The sequence below is a fragment of the Stegodyphus dumicola genome, chromosome 10, assembly GCF_044657685.1.
Source record: "Stegodyphus dumicola isolate Sdum_Otavi_A_Nest chromosome 10, ASM4465768v1".
NCBI lineage: Eukaryota > Metazoa > Arthropoda > Arachnida > Araneae > Eresidae > Stegodyphus > Stegodyphus dumicola.
Window position 1 is genome coordinate 92,066,347 of NC_140777.1, and position 19,250 is coordinate 92,085,596.

A 19,250-nucleotide genomic window follows, 5' to 3' on the forward strand; every position below is an offset into this window, starting at 1 on the left:
TTAAATTATTTTCAATACCCCCTCTAAGTACGCCTCTTTAGTTAATAGTATTGGCAGTCACCAGATTGTAATAATTAATAGCATTCCCCACATTATAAATCCACTTGATTCGAATTTCTAACTGAAGAATTTCTTGTATTACATTTTTTTTTTTTCAATTTTCAAACGCTTGCAATAATCCCTATTTTAGAATTATGAGATTGTCAAGAAAAAGAACAAACAACAGAAATAACAAATAGCCACTTTATTCCACGTATTTACATTCAAGAACATTCACAACAGAGGCACTGGATTGGCACAGTTGCAAAGGAATATTTTTCGATATGAAATTCTTCCCAAATTGGATCCAGCAATTTTGCATTAAAAAAAAAAAAAAAAACATTTTTTCTTTTATGTTTCAAGTAATATTTTACAATGCTTATTAAATATCTCTCATTATTTTTACGTATTTGTAGTCATCCAGTATCTAACAACAATGTACTCTAGATTATTTGGATGCGGGTTACCCAGTTTGAGGGCTATCTGCGCGTGGCGGTACCCACGTACGCACACTGACGGTATGTGCGTGAAAAACAAAAACGTACAAGTGTGATTATTAAGAAAGATTCTTCCTAATGCAGAAACCGGAGATTTATCTAATTCTGAAGAAGTCGAGGTTATAATTGATTTTGTTTGCCAATAACTGAAAGTGAAAAAGTCTTCGAAAATGTCGATCGGAAAAACATCCAGGAATGGTTCTATGGCGATTCGACTGAGCTAGGCTTCAATGATGGCTGAAATGATGCGAGTATGGTTTCAAGTGTCACAAGAACAGAAGATACAAAGAATGGATACAGAAAATACAAGCAACGAAGAAAGTGACAATTACATTAGCCCAGAGTTAGCAATGACTTCTCTTGAAACTCCATTACACTTTGTCGACCAAAGTGGATTCAAACACAATGATAAAAGAGCAATTCAAAAAATATGCGGTGAAATTCGACAGATATCTATTTAAAAGTTCTCAAAACAGTGTAAAATGACTGTTACCTATAAAAATGAACACATACAATACATATGAAAATTGATAGTTTGAATTGTCCGTGCTTTTAGTTATCCGTGACCTGCTTCCTTGACATTAGCCCGGATAAACGAGGGTACACTGTATATTCTAAAAGAGGGATTCTTAACTAGGTTTCTGTAAACCATATGGAGACCTGCTGATGGCATTCAAATGGCATGGAACATAAAACGGGGGGGGAGGACCCTCCAAAAGAACTTAATTTTAATGGCATTAAATTATGTTTGAATCTTTATTAATAAACTCATTACTTCAAACTCATTATAGATCTTACTGATCCGAAGATCATTAACTTGTTAAAACTGAACTTCTCTGTAAAATTTCGACTTGAATACTATGGAACATGCACGGAATAAGTTGGAGGAAACAATAAGAAAGCATGATATTTCTCCTAAAAAAAGAAGTTTTTACGGAGGAACGAAACAATATTCCTGCATGAAACAATTAGCTGAATCTATGCCAAAGCGCTTTAAAAGTGTGATTTTAGCTAAAGGATATCCAACGAAATATTAAGCTTTCCCTTGATTTTACGTTTTTATTCATTATAAACTATTTGTTCAAAGTGCATAATTATTTGAGTTAATTTTTGGAGCGTTTGGAATAAATTAATTTTTTTTATCAATAACGTTTTGAATAATATTTTTCAAAACAAACAGGTTTTTAAAAAGATGATCAACAATATACGTGAAAGAAAAATAGAGGCATTTTTCTAACAGATATTTGCAAATAAACTCAAATGTCCAAAAACAAACAAATGTGGACTTATGTATATGTCATTTTTAGGTCAGAAGTTCCAACTCGTACAACTAAAATAAAGCACAAAAATGTAAAAATGTGAAACTGTGTGCCTAATAGAAGATGCATTAAAAAAAAAAAAGTTTTAATTGGAAGCATTTGGGAAGAAATTTCATTATCTGGGTACAGTCTGCAATTCTATAAAATTTTGCGAAGAAATACATCAGCGAAATTTGCATACTTGTTATTCAAGTGATAACACATGATACAATATATATATAAAACTATCGGAGTAAACGAAATATGTCTATATGTTCAATTTAACTATTTAATACACAATAACAAGATTATAGAGAAATAATGCATACAGATAACTTATGAATGCTAAGGAAAATGCACTTCTACATTATGCTTGTGACTGAGATTATGTGCGTCCAAATACTGTTTGGACATCTTTAGTGTCATACGGAATAAGATAAAATATGGACCAAACTTAGATTGTTAGATACAAGAATGAAGTACTGTTTTTAGCAAACAAATTTAAGAATATTAAATGCGTCAATTTTTAAAGTAATAATTCATTATTACACTGTGTGATTACATAAATAAAAGTACAACTTTCAAACAAACTGTATATTTTAAAACAGTGGTTTCAGACTTAAATTGCATGCGAGCTGAATACAAGATCTGAAAGCAGCAAACAGCTGAATTAAAAAAAATAATAATATTACTATCATTTTTACTTTCTTCTACAAAGTTCTTTTTTGAACGATGTCTTGCGTGAGATCTTTACGTATAGACAGAATAAAGGCCTGCTTTTGCCAAAAGGAATTGTAAAATGGATTCAGACGTCTTGACGTCTGTACGTACGAACGTATGTACGTAATCTCGGATAACTCAAGAATGAGTAGCCGTAGGTCGTTGAAATTTTGTATATGGGACTGCTATGACATACATTTGTGCATCTACCTTTTTCGTTGCAATCAGCTGCACCAATCATACAGATATATTCTCAGTTTCTTACCTGGCTCGGGGAGCTTAATGTTGTTATTCTTAAATGCTCATAAATTGTGCACCTTTTGCTTTAAAATTGATTGAATTATGTAATTTTTATGTTCCGGTTAAGGTTTTTATGTCTTTAGTTAATCTGCATGAAATAGTTGTAGAATTTTCAACAATTTAAAAAGAAGCGAGATAAGTCTAACGAACGGCTATTTGCTTACATTTGAAACTCAGTAGAATAGTGAATTCCATTTCTGCACACTTTCAATGTGTTTTTGCCGAACGGAAGCAAAAGTAAACTTTTTTTGTGCACTGAAAAATTTGCCTTATTGCCCGTTGGCCGAATAATCGCTGGCGTAGAAACTAACTCTAATAGTAAAAAAAAAAAAAAAAAAAAAAAAAAAAAAAAACTGTTTTAACTGTATTTGGTGTTTTATGTTTTCCTGTTTTCCTGTATTTTACAATTTTTAATGAAAATGTTTTGAGCTTTTATACATTTTTTCTTTGCCGCGAAGAGAGAACTGAATTAATTGAATGAGAAAATGATCTCTCAAAAATTCTAGGAAATAAGTTTAAATGAAATGCAACGTTAAATTTATATAATTTAATAGGCCGTACAAGGAAGTTATGTGGTGTCCACATCAGACTTTTTTTTATCAAAATGAAAAAACATTCATTAACAAAGCAAATATTTAAATTTAATTAAAAATTTTATTTACTAAATATCTGTCAAAATATATCTAAACAGTAATAATATTGACGAAAGGAGAAAGTTCCAATTTATATTTATTTTCGATCTAAAAATTTCAATTTATATTTATATTCTGTTTGTTCCTGGTCTGAGATTGTTGTTACCACAACTAAATATTAAATTTTCACACTGACATTTATTTAAAATAATTGTAATATGTTGAATAACCACTCTTTTCACAAGTTACTTATACACTTACTTAACAACTTATTTACAGCTCTTAACTGTATCACCTTATGGTGCTTCGATTTCGATAAAGTTGTAATCTTATCAGAAAATTTACTAGAAGCTATCTTAATCGCTGATTGTAGATGCTCATCGGCCAGCATTTGTTCTTTTTTAAAGATAAACAATTTTCAAATGCGGTTAGAAAGTGCTAAAACGTAAATATTTTCCCAAACAAAGAGATAATTTTTATTGAAAAAAATTTCGTAACTGAGGGTATTTATCCTTTGACAAGTACAAATATTTATCAAATCTGTATCTATAAGACTTTTGTAATAAATATTATTTATGATTACATGACAAAATATAAAAAATAATATATCGTAAATATTACATTTATGATAATATAATTTGTATCACAAATACTATTATTGATGATAAAAATGAGATTTATATTATGATGAATCTTATTCATATACAAAGTAAAAATAACATTATCATAAATGTTATTTTATCATATATCAATAAGATTTTTATCATAGGGGAAATTAATTGAATATATAAAGTAATATGAATTCAACTCAAAATCATTAAAATTTCAACCATTTCTTTAAATTCTTCCCATAATAATTAATGTCATAATATGCTATGTAATTATGTATTATCCATCGACCTTGAAACTGTCGTCAAGCGGAACGATGAAGCGCCAATTTTGATTAAGCTTGACAAAACGAAGCACTCATAACTGAGCTTTCGTTTGATGTAATCCATGCTAATTTCCGATAAGTCAACTTTCGTTTTAAAGAACAAGGATATAAATTATCTGTTAGAATGCATTTCCAGTCAAGTCGTAAAAAAAAAAAAAAAAAAAAAAAAAAAAGAAAGGAAAGCACGGGGCACTAGAAACAGAGGAGTCTGCGGCCTCGGAGTTGTGCAAAAATATGAGGGGCCGTTTAAACATCTAACTTCTGTGCATTCAGTTTTATAGCCAGGAACATATAGAAACACTGAATTCTTTGAATGTATGTAATTTTGTGCTGTGAAAATAAATTATTAAATGATAACTATCACTCAAATAAATTTTTTTTAAAGGCATAGGCGTAGAAAGACTACATTTGTTACATCAATGAATATGATCGTAAATATTAAGTTTTGTACTTTGAATGTTATGCTATATGATTACGAAATATCTGAATGTCTGAGAAATAGTCTTAACTAAAATGGCTTTTTTTTATGTCTAAGGACCTTTTTTCAGATTACAAATACATTGCGGGCAGCGGCTTTTTGGTTAATTTTCTAATGCCATGTAAACATTTAGTTATTTTTAATTCTGATCTTATGTTTGTTACATGTATGCGTGGGTATGTATGTATGTATGCATGTACTTAGGATGTTATCATTTGTTGTTGAGAATGGATGCCGACCGTCGATGAGAAGCTGGTAATCAGAAAAGTCTAATATTTATTTGAAGAAAAAATATATAAGTCTTCTTTTTAAATATATTTTCAAACCCTATTCCATACATAAGAAATACGTATTCTCGTAATTACAGATACATATATGTTATTCCCTTCATAATTTTCTCTCTCTCTATATATATAAACTTTTTAAAGGAGCTTTAAAGAGTCTATATATATATATATAAACTTTTTAAAGGAGCTTTAAAGAGGCACACATTTATATTTTAAAACCATTGTTTAAAAACGAGTTTATCATCTCTTTTATATTTACGAAAGGTATTTCTCTCTTCACTCAGATTCAGTGTATTCAGGTCGATAAGACCAATTAATGGAATGATTAACTTGGTAATTCATTGCCAGTTTCAAACCGAGTGAATGAACAAGCTGTGTAAGCTGCATTGATCTATGACAATTTTAACAAAGGGCTCGTATTTTATCTTATGAAAACAAAGTCTCAAAATCTAATCAAATATTTCACTTCTTAGAAAAACAGAAAATATAAATATTTGTGAATAAACAAGAAAATATCTTTAAAAAATAAAATAAAATTTTAATTTTAAGTTACAAAAGTATCAGCATTGCAAAATATTGCAGAAATTATTATATAGAATAGCGAATAAATTTATTCAGTATAAGCTCGCTAAATGTAAAATAGATTGTACAGTCAGAAAGCTCAACTTGTCACAGAAATATTGTTCATCATCGATGTTTAGACTAACATACGAAGTTCAATAAGTAACATGTATTTTTTCTTTGAATACGTAAACTAGGAAAAGAAAAAGGCTGTAGAGACTTTGAAATTATATGCAAATTTAACAAATGGATTCCACCCAGCTCCCCTAAAGCAGCTTCGTGGTTTTCCTTAAATCTGATATAAATATAAGCCTATCTTCCCTAGAAAATTCTTCACGGAAGCATGCCCTTTGTCGGCGAGCCTTCATAGGCCTTTTGATATTCAATTAAATTGGTCACACAAAATCTCCTTTTTCTTCAGATGATTACGCATGAAAACTGGGGTACTTTTCATAAACAATTAGTGCTGTTTAATTAATGCTGTTTAACTGGAACTGGATCTAATTATTTGTTTATAACAGTGTTTCCCAAGCTTTTCAGTATCATAATTTACGTATATATACAATCTTAAAAAAAATTCGAAGCACCAAGAAGGACTTTTCCGATTGTGACGAAACTTGTTATGGAAAAACAGTTTGATCGAACATGCAAATGATCAAAGTTTCAAGGCAAATGAACAGGAATTGCGATCATAGCACGCATTTCTAGCGCGCAATTCGCAAATTATAAAACCAGTAACAGAGGCAGAAAATTTATATTTTTTCGTTGCTGCCATTGTAATTCCGTAAAGAAGCAACTAAAGATGCCAATACCACGATATCGAAGACCTTACAGACAACTAAACGACTTCGAACGTGGTCGCATTGCAGGGTTGCGTGAAGCTGGGCTCGCAGAGGCCTTTAAGACGTCTGCCTTTGACCCCATAACATGGCAGAGTCGTCTGAAGTGGTGTCGCAGTCACTCATCATGGCTGCCATCAGACTGGCATAGTATAGTATTCAGCAATCAATCTCGCTTCACTCTTGAAGCAGATGACCACCGTGTTCGTGTCTGGAGAGGACTGGGCCAGATGTCCGGATCAGACTTTGTTTTACAAGGACATACAGCCATAACCCCTGGCGTGATGGTGTGGGGCGCTATTTCTTATGACAGCGGGTTATCTTTAGTCATCCTCCGTACATCTTTAACAGCTCAATGGTATGTTGATAGCATCCTGCGGCCGGTTGCATTACCCTTCATGCCACGTCATCCTGGTGCCATGTTACTACAAGATAATGCCAGTCCACATACCGCTCGCATATCTCTGGACTGTCTCCGTGAGGTTGATACTTTTCCTTGGCCAGCAAGGTTACCAGACCGTACACCAATCGAGCATGTCTGGGACTTGGTAGGTTGCCAGATTCGGGCACCACAAAATATCGCAGATCTGGAGCAACAACTGATGAATGCCTGGCAGAATGTTTCACAGAATGACATTAGGAACCTCTAACACTCCTTGCCTCGACGAATTCAAGCATGCATTGCTGCCAGGGGCGGTTCGACCAACTACTAATTTGAACACTCAATGGGTGATTGTAAACAGTGAACAGGTACTATGACCTCGATTTTTTAATCATTTCATTATCTGTGTATGAGCTATACACATACTCAATTTCATCAAAAACAACCACTTCCTTCATGGTGCTTCGATTTTTTTTTTTTTTTTTTTTTGCAAAAGAGTGTATTTCTAAGGAGGGGGGAATTTCTAGACGAAAATAATGAAACAATAAAATTTTAATAAACAGATAGATATAATCAATAAACTCATCTGAGAATGATAATTTCATTCGCAGTTGATGAGTAGATAATATGTTATAATTAATCCAAAAAGGGCGTACTAATATTATTAAACTGTTTAGTAATACACAAAAGAAAAAGAGCACTTCAAACTTTTCGCATCCTATATAATTTGTCTCCATTCTGGTACCATGTACATCAATATACGTATGTTGGTAAATACTGACTTGTACTAAATAACAGGTGAGAGCTCTCTCTGCAACACCATTCAATTTTTTTTCCTGATATATTGATACTGAACGAGACTTAAAAACATCTTTGTTTTACAATATATATCCCTTTATTTCCTTTATTACACCTAACACACCCGTTTAGTTTTTCCTTCCCAAATAACGTCATTCTTTCCTTCTTGACCGCATTTGGGACGACACCAACTGCTACTGATGTAATGGTTTTCTTGCATTTTAGAAAAGAAAATTATTAAAATTTGGAACCTGCTTCCTATAGAAAACGAAACTGTGGATTATTTTCAAAGTTATGAGACCTTACCATAACAAACATGTTGTATTTAATGGACATATTACCAGCAATGTATGAAACGCCGGGATTCTATCAAATACCTGGGCAATTTATAGAATATCTGGTGGTTTTAGGCAAAGCTTGAGAATAATTATGTGCTATCTTTAGACATTGTGTATCATTGTGTGATGCACAAATGCTATTTAGGCAAAATATACAAAAATGTTATGATAAGGTTATTATCTAATAGATGTGCATTATTCAAAAATATAAATGTTAATTTTAAAAAATAAAGAAAGGGTGCCATTAAAAAACTTTTATTCAGATACGTAAAGAAAAATGAAACCTGCACAAAGCAAACTTTTGGCCTTTCTTATTAAGGAAATCAATGTACGAAAATAAATGGAATTTATGTATTAATATACGGATTTTTTAAAATGTATGGATATTTGGAAGGAATCGGAGATGTATTTCATATTTTGAATTCTGCAGAATGCCTAGGAAATGCATGAAATGCCAATAGTTTCATATATTCCCAGCCAGTTTTCAGCATTGCATAAAATGACTAAATATTCTATAGAATGCCGATAATAGATACAATATGGTCAGCTGAAAATGGCCGATGAAACAGTAATGAATTGGAATAATTACCTGTGGAAATTCTGCACTCAGTCGGATTCTAAATAGAGTCTTCTGTAAAATCGGAAGGCCTAGAAAACATTAGAAATCGGGGAATGCCTTTTAACGAAGCGGGTTTATAGTTTAATGAATAAAAAGACGTCATTTCTTTCAAAATTCAATGGGAATGATTGGCGCAACTGTTGCGCCATTCCCGCCAACTTTAATGTATTGATGGTAGCCAAATTTCATGGTTAACGGGATAATATGTAAGTACCTAATGCTAATTTAAGTTACGGAAACTGTAATCGCATGCTGCTTAAATTGGACTCAGGGGCCGCTGCTTGCTACGTATCAGTTTGAAACCACTGTTATATAACAATTCTAAATATTTTATGAGAGTAGTAATTGAAAAAATTTTAGAAATTCGATACCAAAATATATTACATTTTGCTAAATTTTCCAGATTTGAAATGAAATTTTTATAGAAATTACTTCTACGTACGCTTAAGCGTATATTTAAATTAACAAAACCTCTATTTCTAAAATAAGAAAAATGTGCTATGGTAAAAATGTACGTTTTCGTATAAATACTAACAGTGAATCTAAAAAACTGCTGATTGTCTCAAAAATTTTATATTAAATTTTTATCATAATATTTGGGTATAACTAACTGCTATACTTTTAAATACTTTTAATAATTTGCGTCTCAGAGAAATAGAATATGACTCGAAAATTATAGTCCTATCAAAAATAATTTTGTTCGAATTTAATTTTGAGCTACATAAATTTTTGTAACTCTTTATAAAATAGAGTTTTTATCAAGAAAATTAAAACTTTTGAGTATATTTCTGAAAGTCAAAAATACTTTGAAAAATTGCTTAGTTGCTTAATATGCCATTATTACCTACTACATGTAGAACATACAAATTAAAATTAAACAAGTTAATACGATATGTCTTTCTCGTTGATGGAAATAAGATAAAAATCGTGACAGAATTACTTATTTCTATCAAAAGAATTTTAATGTTGAATAACGATTTCTTTATTGAGTATGCATCTACAGTTTTTAGTTAGTTCTTTATTTTTGTATTGGCTCCAATAAATTGATTATTATTTTAATAAATTCTTTTTCCCGCCCTTTTTATTACACTTTCGAATATGAAAGCAATTGAATATTTTCTTTTACGAAGATAACGAAATTTGAATTTAATGGAATTAAAAATTTAATGGCTTATTAATTTGAATAATAGAATAATTTTAATTTATCTATTTTTAATTATTTGTTTTTATTTTCGCATTTAAAAATAGCACTTTTCTGGAGCCATCTATGTAATACATGACTAACTATTAACAGTAGGTAGCGTACTATATCGTTGCCCAACAGTTTTCTATAAGCTTACACAGATATGATATATATTAGGATAATCTGAAACTTTTGGCAAAGTTGCTACTTCTAGTATTTCCTTTGCCTATATATTTGTTCCAGGTCTACGCCCTTTTTTTACATTCCAAAATTCCATATTCTATAATTCGACAGTTTAAGAAGCTATCGATTTAGATAATTCGGGCTATTAATTTGTCTGTGAGCTAACTGTTAAGTGCTTGTAGTTTTTGAGACCAATTAGCTACCGAAATGAAGTCATTAATAATTTCAATAAATTATTAAAAAATCCTGCAACTGAAAACCTGCCATTTTGTGAGAATTTGGCAAAGTTTTGTTGGCTTAGGAGAAAGTAAAATCGCCAAGCATCGCAGAGCATAGACTTAAAAATTTACCTTTTTTTTTTTAAATTACAAATGCATACTATTAACTATGCAATTTAATTAATAAAATATATTTAAAACGAAAGTTTTGAAGTTTCATTCAAAATTATTATTGTCGAAGAGACATGTGCAAATATAAATTCTACATTGTGCTATGAAATGATTACCGTGATTTCAACTACTTATAATTTTGCATTAAATACAGATACAGAAAACAGATGTTGAACAGCAATACATATAACAATAAAGTTTTCAAACATACTGCAGTGTTTAATTAAAGAACTATAACTGCAACATTAGATGTACAACCTGAAATACACTTCGTAAGTGAGTAAAATTATCCTTGCCTTTTTGCTATTTTAGGAATTATTTATACAGCAATAGGAAATGAAGGAATAGGATTTGTTGTGGGAGGTCATCAATGTTTCTTTAAAAATAAATGTTGATAACGGGCTTACAATGATTTTTAGAGGTACAATATTCCCTTTTGTTGGTGCTAGGTTATTACAAATCAATATTCACAATTATTTCAAGGAATTGTATTTTCATACAACTGATGAAACATTTTTGCTTTGGAATTGACAAAATACAGCTCTTTTTTATATCTTTTTCAATATATATATTTGCGTATGAAAATCTCATAAACGTTTGGTTTTTATCTAAAATAAAGCTAAGAAATTATAATTAGTTAGCGTACAAATTTCTTTCTTTCTATTCTTTTTATACAACTCTATTCAAGCTTAACAACAGTTACATTGCTATTTTAAGATTAGAATGCATCGCAACATTTACAGGAAAGAAAGTGTATTTTAACCAATTTTATCCAACAGCACATAACTATAAAATCAATGCCTCTTTAACTGGGGACAAGATTACGGATTAACCGGCATTTGTCAAAACGAAAAAAAAGTTAAGTTTGTTTATTACAGAAAGATGGAAAGACTGTTGTCTTAAAACATAAATATAAAATAGTCATATATGTAAAACACACATTAACGTACTCTCTACATGTTATGTATAAAAACATGTCAGCATGATATAAATTACGTACTGTTATCGCAGCAATGCATCTTGTAATTCAACCACATCGTAATTTGCATCAGTGTTTGCATATAATCCAGCTTATGTAAACAATGTACAATGAATATGAAAAGCTCTAATAGTCTTTTTTTGCGAGTTTAAATTCAATGATACTGCTCAAATTCTCTTTAATACCATGAAAACTTAGTTTCTTCAAATGATATTTATTTTTCCATTATTTACAATCTCCTCTTTGTTTCGAATATCGTTTTAACTTTCGCAATCAAACGAGCTAGCTTCTTTTTTGACGGCCTGAAAAAATACAGACCCAGTAAGTATAATAAGCTCTAACCAAATTTTTATGCGAGTTTGAATTTAATGAGATTGCTCAAATTCTCTTGTAAGTATTGTTCTTTAATGTCATTCATAACTTAATTTATTCAAACAATATTCTTCTTCCGTTACGTCTGAATCTCCTTTTTGTTCTGAATACTGATTTAAGTTGCGTAACCAATGAATCTTATTCTCTGGATTAAACTGCCTGAAAAATGCATTTCCATTACATGTACATATTTTACAACAAATGCAAACGCTCTAAATGACGTTTTATGGGAGTTTAAATTCAATGAAACTGTTCACATTCTCTTACAAATATTATTTTCAGCTTTGTTTATCCAACCGATATTTATTCTTGAGTTATTAACACACTTTTTGCTTTGAATATTGATTTAACATATGCAACCAAATGAGCAAACGTATGCAACAAAATATCTGGATTAAACTTTCTGAAAATACAGACCCGTGGCATGTAAATATTGTACAAGAAATATAAAAAGCTCTAATTGAGGTTTTATGTGAGCTTAAATTCAAAGAAATTGCTCATATTCTTTTGTTAATATTTATCTTTAATACCATTCATAACTTAGTTTCTTAAATTATATTTATTCTCGAGTTATTTAAAGTCTTTTTGTTTTGAATATTCATTTAATTTGCTCAACCAAATGAGCTTATTCTCCGGATTAAACTGCCTGAAATACAAGTAAATAAATTGTACTGTTAATTATATAATGGATTATTCCTCTTCTCTGTGATTTTTTAAATGTCGTCGAATTAATCGTAATTTTGAGTTAACCATGGGCATTGTTCTTGGGTTTACCTCAGGTAATCGGATATTGTCTGTACGTAAACTTTTTTCTCACTCTACAAATTATAAGTGAGTAAAAATAAAAATAAAAAAAAATCAATCAGTACTTGTGTTTTATCTGAAAGCAGAAGCTTCGATAGGTGTCTAAAATGGCAAAAACTTGCCAATTAATATATTTGTATTATAATCATGTATCCAGGCTTCAATGTATTTTGCAGCTTGTTCAGAACTAGTAAATACTGCCAAAAAATTTAGAAGGCTCCAGTTAAATAAAATGAAATTACACAGTACTGAAGAAAATGTGATGTGGGAGTTTAATATTGGAAAGTGTAGATGGATGAAAAGAACAAGAACTAAAATTCAGATCTCTTTTAATGTTAATTAGATCAATAATTACTTTTGCCGCAAATATCTCTATCAAAGTAACAAGAGCACCTATCTAAATTTTGGTTTTCAGGTAATATACAAGTATCAAGAGTCTAACATCATATTATCAACAATTGTGCTTATATTTGAATTTATTTATTATGAAACATTAGACACTTGTATGCATAATATTAGATAACACAATTTTATTAATGAATGGATATGCTTTAACGTTTCGTACCACTTGCCTAGCCACAGAAAGTAGTCGCCTAATATCATTGTGATGTATTTATTATTGTTGCATTAAAGAGTTTATTAATATACACTCACTTCCAAAAGTTAAGCATGGAGAGGAAAATGCTAATTTACGGAAGCCAATCAGAATTGAAGAGGATGCAATTCGCTGCAGAGGTAGATGGAAGTATGTTAGATAATAGCCAATCGCGCTTTCATGTCAAGAAATATGAAAAAAGGGCAATCTTATAAGAAGCCAGCTTTATGAAGGGCTATAGAAGTTGATTGCAAGTGCTGATAGAAGATGTTTAAAACTTTCGTACAATTTGTTTTCAAGACATACGTGTTTCTATGACTTCCAGAAGACGAAAAGTAGATTCTGAGCGCTGACGTGCTGTGGGGCTCATTGAAGCAGGACAGTCGATCACAGATGTTGTTCTTTTCTTCGGCGTTCATCATTCTGTAATTTCACGTTTATGGAAACAATTCCAAAGCACACAGACAGTTGTCCGAAGACCCGTAGCTGGTCGCCCAAGGGTTACAACCCCCGCGGAAGATCGATATATTGCTATTGTAGCCAAGCGGAATCGCCGAGCGACCTCCACACATGTGACATCTATGGTTACAGCGTCCATTGGTAAGGCGATATCTGCAGCTACTGTACGCCGAAGATTACATATGAGTGGACTGTACGCCCGGGTACCTCGAGTTTGTGTTCATCTACCCGTCCAATCAAGAGGGGCCCGATTACAGTGGTGCCGGGAACATGTCAATTGGAATGTGTCTAACTGGGGCAATGCCATGTTTACTGATGAGTCAAGATTTGCTCTGGAGCCAGATGACAAGCGTATAAGGATATGGCGTGAACAACGAACACGCAATCTGTCCCAAAACATCATCGAACATCACGCATTCCGAGGCGGAAGCATTATGGTGTGGGCAGGGATTTCATTAGGATACCGCACCGACCTGCACATCTTTAAACGGGGTTCGTTGACGGCTGTCCGGTATCGAGATGAAGTCCTAGAACCCATTGTGAGATTTTACGTTGCCGTAGTTGGCCCTGCTTTTGTTTTAATGGACGATAACGCACGTCCCCATAGAGCTGACATCGTCGATGACAACCTGGAGAGTGAAATGTTGTATACAGACTTTCTATCGTTGTTTTTAATTAATGCTGCTAGGCGTAGATTCCAGAGAGAAAGAAACTGTCTTCTTAAAAATATTTATAAAATTAAATATTTCGTATTGCGGCATAAGTACAAGGCTAAATTAGCTAATGCTAAGCTTGAGTCGTGGAGAAATTTTCTCTCAACTATTACTGTTCACAATGTCTGGAAATCTATATATAAGTATGGGGTTAAGACCAATTTTGCGAAAAGGATTGAGATTTCGAGAATTAAACTCCCGGATGGCAGTGTTACTTCGAGTTAGAGTGATACAATTGTTACTATAATGACAAAGAATTTCCCAAGAGACAATGCGCGTGATGATAGAAATTCTCATAGAACAATGCGCACTGAGTCTGATGGACCTTATATTTCTTTTATGGACTGTCCGTTCTCTACTTCAGAAGTTAACAGTGTTATTAAAAATCTCAAGAAGAAGAAATCACCTGGGCTTGACTTCCTAATGAAATGGTACAGCACTTTCATGCGGTGGATAGCACATTTCTACACAGACTTTTCAACCTTTGTTTACAATTAGCAGTTTTTCCAGCACAATGGAAGAGAGCTCGGGTTGTTTTGATTCCTAAAACGTTAGATACAAGAACCCCTTATCTTGATAATATTAGATGCATTAGTCTTTTGTCTACTTTGGGAAAATGTCTTGAAACTCTCTTCATTAACAGAATAAATTGGTATTTTATTATTTTCCTGCCGAATTTTGTGTCAATCAAAGTAGTATTTGTTGCTTTTTTAGCATTTTACATCTTCATGCTTAACTTTTGGAAGTGAGTGTATTTAAGTATTAGCGTAACCACTTCAGTTGAAACCGCCAAATGTTCAGAACCAGACAAATTGTGGCAACAACAAAGCGCATGACAATTCTTCAAGCAATCATGCTCACAATAGCTTTTCAGTCAGGAGACAGCGCCATTTTCATATCCGCTCCTCTTTGTTATATTCTAAGTTCAACCGTTTTATTAAAAAAATCGTGATATTTTTTTGTCTTCATCTCAATTTTAAAAGATGTGTTTGAGGAATTTGACAGCAATGGAAGAAACTGCGGTAAAATTTCTGCAGGAATAGTGTATTTTTCCACAAAATCGTTAAAGAAGCAATTGTTTTGAATCCGTTATTAAAGCAATTCCCACTACATTTCCACTAGACCAAAAAAATTCAAAACCAGCTTATAAGTAGATTAATTAATTTAATTAATCAATCTTCTAGATTTTCAGGATAAATACCCAAGTAAAACATATATATATAATGTAATAATATTTTTGTGTAATTAGAAAATTTTTGAAATTGAAATGATTTCATAATTTTTTTTCATCTGTAAAGAAATTGCCAAATTACCCCAGAATGGTTGCGTTAATACGTAAGTATCAAAGTATCTTCTGGAAATATACCTTTGAAGCAAAATTGAACTTTTTAAATGATTATGACTTTTTTCATGAATTGTAGATTTCAAAATCAATATAAATTTTCAATTACTTATGAGTGAAATGAAACATTGCATGTATACAATAATGTTTTTGCAATTCTTAAAACCTTTTGTTATCTGAAATAGTTCAGTTTTATAGAAAGGTGAAAGAAATATTCAGCTATTAACTGCATTGATTTTTAACATAAACCTAAGTGGTTGATGCAAATAATTACACTCACCGCATGGGAGGTGAACATGATAATATGATAAAGAAAGCAAGGGTGTGAAAAACACGCATTCATACTAACTATTTTGAAACCTTTGTTGAAATTTTAGCATTAACACTAAAGTACCAAAGCAAAGACTTTTTTTTTTTTTTTAAACAGAGATACCACCACTTGAAAACAAAACATTGCTTAAGTCTCTGTATCATTTACTAACTTCGTTCCTCTTTCAAGAACGCATAAAAATGTTCGATTACAAACGCATTAGAGGTCGCTTAATGTGATCACGGTTAATATTATTATTCGGATATTATTACTGAATCGTCGAAGTCCTGACCGCCTGTAAATGAAAAAGGGAAAACACATAACTTATTGGGATCATAAATTCATGATGAAATAAATGATTATGATATGAAATGATTATATAATCAATAAATGATTAAAAGATTATAGAATACTTTTTTAAACTAAAGAAAATTCGCCAAACAAGGTCCAAATAGATTACAAAAATTGCTAAGTGACAGAAAAAGGTGTCCGATGAATTATGTTGACGACATGTTGGTTTCCATTTTAATCAAACATATATAATTAAGCAAACTTAATTTGCCGACGATTCTGAATGAACTACCGATTTTGAGAGCGATCGGACAAGGTTTCTTTTTCCACAGCAGTAAGCAAATTCCTGAAAAAGTTTTTTGATTCCCTTACTGGGGGAAAAAAAAATCCGTGAAAATATCTATGACGAGTTAAAATGATCAAAGTATTATGGAATAATTTAACTGAAATAAAGTCGCCAAAAAAAGGTCAAAATAGATAATAAAACTTCATAGAAAAATGCCGCCAAGCAGTTTACTTACATTATGCCGCCAAACAGTTTACTTTCGATTTTAGTCAAACATTTAAAATTACGGAAAAAAAAATTAGTTTCGTTGGATTTTGTATAACTTTATTTAATTTGAGGGTGATCAAACACAGTTCTCTCTCCTTAAAGAGGGAAAATATTACAAATTTTAAATTTCGCAATACCATGTTCTTCTATCCGAGTATTAAAATTAGAGGTACAGCATCCAAATAATTTTAAATAATTCCGATAATAATTTAAAATAATTTACAGTGATATTATAAACTGTTTCAAATAATATTTAGAATAAAAATTTAAAAAAATCAAAATATTTTATTTCAAAACATTTGGAAAATTTTGGCCAGATAATTCTTCAAAAATATTATAAACAGGTTACAAAAGTACTTTTGCAGAGATTATGAAAAGTTTATATATATATACATATATTTAAAAAAAAACCTTTTGCATTTTTTTGATTAAAATGTAGTGAAAGTACCTATTAATATTATGTTTATAGTTATATATTAAATTAGGTACATTACGGTTTTATTTTGAAAGCTATTTATTGGTCATCTTTATGTTATGATTCCGTTAATTTCATCGAAATAACGATGGACAAAAGTGATCACATTAAGTGGGGCTTAATGTAGCTAAAGAAAGAAAAACGAACAGCAAGAAGAAAACAGCTTCCTCCATAAACCTGCTGCAGTTCCACTTAAACAACTTTTAGTTGCCAGTGTGCATCTTCTGCAAGTTTTCTACCTTGTACAAGATTTAATGGGAGAAATTTTCAAATCAACGATTTCATAAATAAATGTTATTAAAGATGGGAACAAGGGTTAGTAAACAAATTTTCACGCTAATACAAAAATTATTTAAATATTTTTCAATATACCTAAAAATGGAGCAACTATTTAAATATAAACATATCAAGCAAAGTCTGGATAGACACTGTGTCACAACTTTGCATCTATATCTTTGCAAAACATAGCAGATGCAATGACAGCTTTCATAGGCTACGAGTGCAAGCAACTCGGTTGAACGAGTTGCTAAACCTAGTTGGATTACCAGACTCTCACAACTAACTGCATCTTCTGATATCGCTTCTGTAGATCACCACATTCTCTCTCTGTATCTTCAGGTTTCAGTCCGTTACTCCACTTCTATCGAATTGAGTTCTTACGAAGTAGGTCGTTAGATTGCCTTTGCCCTTCACATAGATTGTTCCTCGGCATTCGCAATCGTAGTTATGCTCCATCAGTGTCTTGGCAGTGTCTTCAGTGACCTGCATTTAAAAGAAAAAGGAAAAAAGTCAAATGATATGAAATTAAGTACTTTAAATGAAAATGTCTTAGAAGAAGTCGCTAAATTTTTAGAATATGCCATTCTCTGGCAACTATTTGCATTACCATTCTTCAGGCAACCTTGCTGATCTAACAGCTGTTTAGTCAAGCACTTTAGCCATTTCATACGCATTCTTTTTGTTGTCTTCCGAGCTTCAACGGTTTTTATACCCAAATCATGAAAATGTGCTCCTTCAAATAAATTTTATAATACGCACTTATGGAAGCAATGGAAAAAAACTACGGTCGCAGCTTTGAAGGAACACAGGTGACTAACTATTCATTCATCTAAGAATACATTGACGAGCCAAAACATTATGAAATCCGCCCCTTTTTCAATGAACTCGCCTGAATGACGTGGGGAGGAACGTGATTATTTAACTGCTGATGTAGGTAAGGAATCATTTTTGCACTTACTTTCGCGAGTGATGGTAAAGGCTACTGGTCTAAGCGAATTTGATAGAGTGCAGACTGTAATGATTCGAAGATTCAAAACAACGAGTATCTCCGAAACTGCAGGACTGATAGGTTGTTCACAATCTGCCGTTGTTAGCATTTAAGAAACGTGGATAAATGACGGCAAAAACAGCAGTAGGCGCCAAGGGGTTGGACGTCCACGCATCATCAAAGATAAAGGACGTCGGAGACTGTCACCCTTAGTACAGCAAAATCGGCGTCAGACAGTGGCTCAATTGACAGCCTAATACAACGCAAGTCTAAATGCAAATGTTTCGGAACAGCCAGTTCAATGGACACTGTCGGATATGGGTCTGCGCAGCAGACGTCGCACTCTTATTTGCCTCTGTTCACTAAGCGTCATTGTCAATTATGCTTGCAGCGGGCTTGGGCCATGGATAAGTGGAAGACAGTTACCTTATCTGATGAATTAGAATTTCTCATTCATCACGCCGATGGTCGTAGCAGTTTACACCCATTCCAGGCGAACAGTTGCTCCCCTTTGTACAGCAGGTCATACAAAGGCTGGTGGTGGCAGTATTATTCTCAAGATGTTCTGATGGGCGGCTCTGGGACCCTTAATAGACCGTGAAAGTTGCAGACT

At 32.1% G+C, this 19,250-nt stretch overlaps 1 protein-coding gene across 1 annotated transcript in view; it reads right to left on the reverse strand.

Moving 5' to 3' along the window:
* Nucleotides 1–229: 229 nt before the first annotated feature.
* Nucleotides 230–19,250, reverse strand: part of Ac76E (adenylate cyclase type 2 Ac76E) — a 618,104-nt gene continuing 599,083 nt past the window's right edge. Inside the window, exon 23 of the mRNA XM_085825247.1 lies at nt 230–18,132. Coding sequence (XP_085681373.1) covers nt 17,992–18,132 — 141 coding nt within the window. The 3' untranslated portion in view covers nt 230–17,991. The remainder of the gene's footprint in view (nt 18,133–19,250) is intronic.